Raw genomic sequence first — 8560 nt, 5'->3', positions numbered from 1 at the left:
AGAGGGAGACCTTCCTAGACAGTAGCCTACCTAGCTCACAAACTAGAGTCAGGGCGCCCACTCCGACAAGGTTAATTGACCCACAGTCCCACATGGTGACATGATATCATTGATGTGACGTGCAAATGAGCGATAGAAAACCGATCGCTAAAATATCACCATTATGATTTTTTTTTGTGTGGGGGCGCCCCTTGCAAGATGCTAAATCCGCCACTGGACACCAGATATTATTACTTATCAACAGAGGGATCCTGACATGTTGTATGTTAAGAAGGTGGACTTTGTAGAGATTATTGCTTTGGTTATCAACTGCACGGCGCAAACAGAGAGTGCGGCTGAAAGTTTTTTGGGACTCGGAGGCACTACAAGGAATCCTGTCGATGAATGCTCTGCCCTCACAGGCACCTGAGCTTGTGTTGATGGGAAGGGCCCATAAGTAAGTATTTCAGTCAACACCTGTTGTTTACTAAGCATGTGACAAATACAATTTGATTTGAACTATGAACTACTTATTTTTTTTACTTTCCCGCAATGGAATTTTTGTTTAACTTCACTGTACAGTAGGTGGCGACAATGCACCAGTAGGGTGTAGTCTGCCATTAAACCTCGAAGAAGAAGCATCGTCACCACTTTGTCAAAGATTTTTTATAAATAACCCAAGATAGACCAGAGCCATCGTTTCCAATGGGAGCAAATTAAGCTTGGTGGGTAGAACAAGCAAGGAGCTCACGAGCTGTTGAGATCCTATTAGCGTGTTCTGGCATTTATTTGCATAATTCCGTTAGGGAACTCCTGTTTTGTGAAGTATGCATTAAGAAATGTTTGTGTTAACTTTGACAAAGGGTAAAGTCTACAAAACACAGTCCACTCTTTGTTGCAGATTCTAGTTTTGGAAACAGAAAACTGTATGGAGAGCAAATGTTTCATCAATCAGGACATTTGCAGAATGTCGGTCAAAATCCATCTCCCTTGATAATCTTCTACCACTGGGCTTCCTCTCATCACCATTGGTAGTAAGTGGAAACGCCAACCGATGCTTCCATTTACACATCTATGTGTGACTTGACTGCTGAACTGTACGAGTTGCCGTAGCACTCTTCCTCCTGCTGGAAAGATGGCGGCAGCGCACACCCGGGCGAGCCCCAATTCTGCAGGCGAAAAAAAATCTTAATAACAGAAAGACACTTTTCGCCCAGCTTTTGCAAAAAGAAAACGTGCAAACATCTATTAAACTTGCATGGTCATGGGTGGTCTCATGCACCACTAGAACCGAGCATTCCTCGACCTGCTATGGAGCCTCCGGATAATAGCGAACCTATCAGGTAGGCGAATAATCAGTGCTACTTCGTGAAAAGAAGCTACACCGCCGGGGCTTCGCCTGCTGCCACTTTGTGAGCTGAATGTGACAACCCACGCGGGTCAATTGGCGCGCTTGTGCGTCTAAAGGCAAACTACTGTCACAAAGTGGTCTGCGTGCCGGTGCAACGTTTTTGCAGCGTTAAAAGTTGCAAAGTTTTTGGGAGATACATCTGTTCTCTGAAATATCACTTTGCACTGTGTTTCAATTTGTTGTGGAATTATTGGAGGGATGGAGGAAATACTAACCTTTTGAAAGAGGTAACGAACTATTTTTGATTTCGCATTCGAATTGCAACATCGAAAGGCAGCTACCTAGCAACTGCTAGGCTAGCTATGTGGCTAACGTTACTTTAACGGGTCGTTGAGTTTATTCAGATTTGTCAGTTGCAAATTAACATTGCTCTTTTTTCTTGCAAAGTTTGGTAGCTATTAGCGTTCGTCAGGATTGTTGCAACATTTTCTACATGTACGGTATGCACGAACTTCAATAGAACTGTATTTGAAACATTAATTTAAATGTTTAATTTTCTTGAATTGTTAGCCAACGTTAGCTAGCTAGTTATAGTAGCTATCTTTAACCAGTTAACGTTAGATAGCGAACTGCCTAACTTACTACGCTAGGCTCCACGTCATAACTAGTTATATTTGCTGGGGACATGCATTTTATGACAGTGTTGTACTTGCAGCCAAAAAAAGTAAGTAAGAATCCAGTGGCTAGGCTGATATGCTGTTTTGTTAGCTATGACTTGAACTGAGAAGATAGGGAAACTACTCATGTTTTGGAATGTCTTATTTAGCTTTCCAAGAAATCAAAACTGTTCTCAGCACAGTAGGAAAAGCACATAGCTATGTGCTGCCAACACTGGCACATGAACATGATCTCGTTCTAGCAACGGTTATGAAATTTCAAAACCTTTTTGTGGAACATGGTTGGCATACTAGCTACAATAGACCACTGATTGCTTAGGTTGATTGAACAGTTATATTATATGCTAAATTACACACCCATGAATTTCGTGCTTGCTGTTGTATGTGTGGTGATCATCATGTAAACATTGCAAATCACCAAGGGGAAAAATATTACTTCCAAGCTTGAGCTAGTTGACAGGGGACTGGTATTGCCGGATATACAATGATATCTGCTCTTTGTTCGGGAGATAGAATGTTGTTAACGTGTTTTCTGCCTTAAGCTTTTCAGATGCCATTTGTTGTTAGCCAGGGATTGCATGTACAGTCGGTGTATGCACTGTATTCCACTGGAAAACGGCCTCTGAGTTATTGCTTCCAGCTGATTTTAGTGCCAATGGAATGCATGTTGTGGAATGTTTTTGTTCTATGTGCATCTCTTTTGACCCCACACGACGTCATTGGGTTTGTTTGCCCCTGACTCGTGGCGACAGATTCTCTGGAATCCAATGTTATGTCTCTCTCTCTTGAGGCATGCAAGAGTGCCTGGCCTACACTGCATGGGGGACTGAATTTAAATGGATAGAATGATGTTCAGAGTGCAAAAATGTGTTCAATGCTTTAGTGTGGTTCTTGATTGTCTGTGTCATCACTTTGATCATACTGGTTGGCTGTGTTTTCAATCCAAGTCTCCTTTGCAAGCACAAACACAGACTTGAATATCTAGACACTGTACTGCTGCTGTCAGACTAGCCTGGTCCCACATATCTTTGTGCTCTTTCCAACTCCATTGCACTCCTTGTCAAGCCGAACATGGCATGACAATTAGGTTGTTTTCACACTTGGTCCCTTTCAGGCAAGTTTTGTGAACTGTGTGTTTTTTTTGTTTATTTGTGTGCGGTGTGAACACTTTGAGTTCGGTTCACATTGAGGCTATCTCGAGAGGTGGTCTTTCTGTTCGCTTGAATTCCGCAGTCCTGTTCCCTTTTTGTAGGACAACGTGAACACAAAGCTCCCCAGGTTCACTTGTCGTTGTTCCCCCACACTAGACTACTGCAACACCGTTCCCCTTAGCATAAACCCTCATATTGGTGTCCCAAAAGGGAGAAGATGATGATGTGCAGATTAGCAGGGGGAAAAAAGTGCTGTTTTTGGATATTGATTAGCGATTGTCAAGGATGCACAGAAATTCCCAAGTAAACTCAGCAAAAAAAGAAACATCCTCTCACTGTCAACTGTGTTTATTTTCAGCAAACTTAACATGTGTAAATACTTGTATAAACATAAGATTCAACAACTGAGACATAAACTGAACAAGTTCCACAGACATGTGACTAACAGAAATTGAATGTGTCCCTGAGCAAAGGGGTGGGGGTCAAAAGTAACAGTCAGTATCTGGTGTGGCCACCAGCTGCATTAAGTACTGCAGTGCATCTCCTCTTCGTGGACTGCACCAGATTTGCCAGTTCTTGCAGTGAGATGTTAGCCCACTCTTCTACCAAGGCACCTGCAAGTTCCCGGACATTTCTGGGGAGAATGGCCCTAGCCCTCACCCTCCTATCCAACAGGTCCCAGACGTGCTCAATGGGATTGAGATCCAGGCTCTTCGCTGGCCATGGCAGAACACTGACATTCCTGCCTTGCAGGAAATCACGCACAGAACGAGCAGTATGGCTGGTGGCATTGTCATGCTGGAGGGTAATGTCAGGATGAGCCTGCAGGAAGGGTACCACATGAGGGAGGAGGATATCTTCCCTGTAACCCACCTCCAAATCGATCCCGCTCCAGAGTAGAAGTCAACCGGTTATGATTTTTCAACGCCGATACTGATTATTAGAGGACCAAAAAAAGCCGATACCAATTAATCGGCCGACTTTTTTATATATATATATATTTGTAATAATGACAATTACAACAATACTGAATGAACAATCAACCCTTTTATTTTAACTTAATATAATACATAAATAAAATCAATTTAGTTTCAAATAAATAATGAAACATGTTCAATTTGGTTTAAATAATACAAAAACAGTGTTGGAGAAGAAAGTAAAAGTGCAGTATGTGCCATGTAAAAAAGCTAATGTTTAAGTCCCTTGCTCAGAACCTGAGAACATATGAAAGCTGGTGGTTCAACATTCCCAGTTCTTCAATATTCACAGTTAAGAAGTTTTATGTTATAGTTATTATAGGAATTATGACGCGTCAACTATTTCTCTCTATACCATTTTGTATTTCATATACCTTTGACTATTGGATGTTCTTATAGGCACTTTAGTATTGACAGCCTAATCTCAGGAGTTGATAGGCTTGAATTCATTAACAGCACTGTGCAACAAGCATTGCTGAGAGCTGCTTAATATTGTAAAATCCAGGAACCATCATTTCGAAAACAAAACGTTTATTCTCTCAGTGAAATACGGAACCATTCTGTATTTTGTCGAACGGGTGGCAACCCTAAGTCTAAATATTGCTGTTACATTGCACAACCTTCAATATTATGTCAAAATTATGTAAAAATCTGGCAAATTAATTACGGTCTTTGCTAGGAAGAAACACAGCTCGCAACGAGCCAGGTGGCCCAAACTGTTGCATATACCTTGACTCTGCTTGCACTGAACGCAAGAGAAGTTACACAATTTCCCTAGTTAATATTTCCTGCTAACATGCATTTATTTTAACCAAAATATAAAGGTTTAAAAAAATATACTACTGTGTATTGATTTTAAGAAAGGCATTGATGTTTATGGTTAGGCTTTTTTCGCGAATGCGCTTTTGTTAATAAATCACCCGTTTGGCGAAGTTGAAGTAGGCTGTGATTTGATGATAAATTAACCTCTCAAGGGCCGGCGGGACGAAATCGTCCCACCTACGTAACAGCCAGTGGAATCCTGTGGCACGTTATTCAAATACCTTAGAAATGCTATTACTTCAATTTCTCAAACATATGACTATTTTACAGCATTTTAAAGACAAGACTCTCGTTAATCTAACCACACTGTCCGATTTCAAAAAGGCTTTACAACGAAAGCAAAACATTAGATTGTCAGCAGAGTACCCAGCCAGAAATAATCACACCCATTTTTCAAGCAAGCATATAATGTCACAAAAACCCAGAAGACAGCTAAATGCAGCACTAACCTTTGATGATCTTCATCAGATGACACCCCTAGGACATTATGTTATACAATACATGCATGTTTTGTCCAGGAATCCCAAGTCCACAACAAATGTTTTGTTCGATAAAGTTCATTTATGTCCAAATAATTCCATGTTGTTTGCGCGTTCAGTAGGCTACTCAAAATGTAGGGTGCGCGAGGGAAACAGTGACGACGAAAGTCAAAAAAAGTTATATTTACGTTCGTTCAAACATGTCAAACGTTGTATAGCATCAATCTTTAGGGCCTTGAGAACGTGAAACTTCAGTAATATTCCAACCGGACGTTTGCATTGCCTTGAAAAACGCAGGGGATTTCTCACATGAACGCGCCCTATGAACTGATGTGATATTCAGGGCACCTGCTTACCAGCGTTCTCCTTCGGTCTGTGTTTACCGCAAACGGCTCAAACTACTTTCTAAGACTGTTGACATCTAGTGGAAGCCTTAGGAAGTGCTATTTGAGTCCTAACTCACTGTGTGTCAGAAAGGCAAGGACTTGAGAACTACAGGAACCAGATTTTCATTTCCTGGTTGGATTTCTCTCAGGTTTTTGCCTGCCATTTGAGTTCTGTTATACTCACAGACATCATTCAAACAGTTTTGGAAACTTTAGTGTTTTCTATCCAAATCTACTAATAATATGCATATCCTAGCTTCTGAGTTTGAGTAGGAGGCAGTTTTAATATGGGCACGTATTTCATCCGAAAGTGACAATACTGCCCCCTAGCCCTAAAAGGTTAACCTCTTACATCTAGATGTTCCGCTTGCGGAACACCGCTCCAATATCCAATGATAGGGCGTGTCGCGAAATACATGTGAAATACATGTGTTTCAATGCATACTGGCCTTAACTGGAGCATACTGGCCTTAACTGGAGCATAACAGTATGCTCCAGTTAAGGCCGGTATGCTCCAGTTAAGGCCGGTATGCTCCAGTTAAGGCCGGTATGCTCCAGTTAAGGCCGGTATGCTCCAGTTAAGGCCGGTATGCTCCAGTTAAGGCCGGTATGCTCCAGTTAAGGCCGGTATGCATTGAAACACATGGGGATAGTTTGTTGATATCCCTAATATTCAATGAACATGAGCATACATTTTTGTTCAAATTTTAAGTTGATTTAAAACAAACTACAGTTATGCATATTGTGCATCTACCCATGGTGCCTTTACCAAGATTTGAAACAATTAGGAATAATTATACTCCAAGACGTTTGGAGCCGACAGGTAGTTGTTGATGCAGAATGTTAGGGTTGAGGGATATCAGAGATACAAAAACCTACAGGTGGTGGATAAAAATGCAAACAAATGAGAGAGAAGATGATGACTATTGGGAGACTACTCATGCACTTTTGGGTTGGGGCATTGTCATATTGTTGTCTTTCATTCATCCAGGTGATTCTGTTTGGTCCACCTGTACTTTATTTAATACACGGTAGAGCGGGAGATTTGAAACGGTCTTCAGATACGCTGTAGGAAGAGGAGTTGAACTAATTAACAAGAATAGCAGTACTGCAAATGTGAATTAGCTTTCAGATAATTCCTAAACAGTTGTATTCTGGTCTTTGTTGCATGGCTTCTTATCTACAGAGGGCCAGAGTGGGTGCAGGTTTGTGTTCTAAGCAATAACACACCTGATTCGACTAATGTCTTGATTGAAGTCTGATTAGTTGAATCAGGCGTGTACTGGTCAGCAAGAACAAAAGCCCTAGTCCACATTGTTCTCTGTGGATACGGTTGGACACTTCCTGTTTTAAGTGCTACTTTCATGATGAATAGCAATGATCATTTTATTTTACCTTTAGGGGTGATTCATATAATGTAACTTTATGTAAGAAGTGTCAGTTTGTAAGTTTTGAACATTGATTGTTTAAGAGGTGGGCTTATTTGGAACACCCATGGGCTTAAAGCGTACAGTTGGTACCCATTAAGCCCAGTTCGGACTTTTCACACATTTATCAAATATTTCTCTTATTAAAACACGTAAGTAAAGTCATAACTTCACAAGAGATTTAAATATTTGTCTCATTAAAACACAAGATTAATCTTTCATTTTATATCAACTTTTCTAACATATACTGCTCTCATTTTTGTAAGAAATGTCAACTCAGATTTTGGTGGGCTTAATAGGTATACTTGCCCTGCTCATGGTTATGCAGCTGCAGCGTATGGGTGGGGACTGGGGAAATTGAAGTTCCTCTCTTCCAGGAATCAGTTTGTGCACTGCAGGCTCATTGTATTTTTGTCCTAACTCATTGGCTGCATCCCACATAGCTCCCTATTACCTTTATAGTGCACTACTCTGGTCAAAAGCAGTGCACTATATAGGGAATAGGGTGACATTTGGGACTAAGACATAAACATGCCCTGCAGGCAAGGCACTTACTGGAGGACCCTCTGGTTTTGACCAATGTTTTTCCGGAGAAGCGGGGAAAACCTCAAAGGCTGGAACTGGGATTGCTTTGGGCTTGAATATTATAGCAATGATGTCATATTGTCAATAGTAGAGTTCCAAGTTCCAACAAAGCTGCCCTCTCCTCCCCCCTCTAGAGTCCCTGGCAGCATCCCAAATGGGGAAATGTCACTCTATTCCGTTTAGGTCCTGTTCAAAAGTAGTGCACTATGTAGGGAATAGGGTGCCATTTGGGACACAGCCCCCTCTCTGTCCGGCATGTGCAGAACATAGAGTGAGAGAGACAAACAAACAACAAGGAACATGATTGTGCAACACTGTCTGTCTGCCTTCTCGAGTTAAGGTCACCCCTGTCCCTGACTGTGTAAGACAAGATCATTTGCAAACATGTTTAAATATGCATGCACAGCACTCACTATTAATTTCTCATGCCAACCATTGCAAGGACGAACAGGACAGATCTTTTGTCAGTGCTTTCTTGCTATTTGGTCCTTTGGCTGGGCAAGTAACATTCAGGCACTCTCGCATGCATTCCAGGGATTTCAGGATGTGGTGTAGTCCTGCGTAGAGGAGAGGATAGTTGCCTCATGGCCCGAAGCATGAGGAACCTGTGGCTAGAACTCATTAATGCAACCCACATTCCCCCTGTGGCTGTAACACTCTGGAACCCCCCCAGGCTAGCACTCCTAAACTTTGGCTGACACTTTGTATTTTTTTCCTAACTTTTCT

At 41.5% G+C, this 8560-nt stretch overlaps 1 protein-coding gene across 1 annotated transcript in view; it reads left to right on the top strand.

Annotated features, from left to right (window-relative positions):
* The first annotated feature begins 1069 nt into the window (after window positions 1–1069).
* Window positions 1070–8560, top strand: part of LOC115200875 (mitogen-activated protein kinase kinase kinase 4) — a 75100-nt gene continuing 67609 nt past the window's right edge. Inside the window, exon 1 of the mRNA XM_029763992.1 lies at window positions 1070–1322. Within this exon, the coding sequence (XP_029619852.1) occupies window positions 1291–1322 (32 nt within the window). The 5' untranslated portion in view covers window positions 1070–1290. The remainder of the gene's footprint in view (window positions 1323–8560) is intronic.

Source organism: Salmo trutta, chromosome 10 (genome assembly GCF_901001165.1).
Source record: "Salmo trutta chromosome 10, fSalTru1.1, whole genome shotgun sequence".
Taxonomy (NCBI): domain Eukaryota; kingdom Metazoa; phylum Chordata; class Actinopteri; order Salmoniformes; family Salmonidae; genus Salmo; species Salmo trutta.
This window is presented reverse-complemented; position numbering and strand designations above follow the sequence as displayed.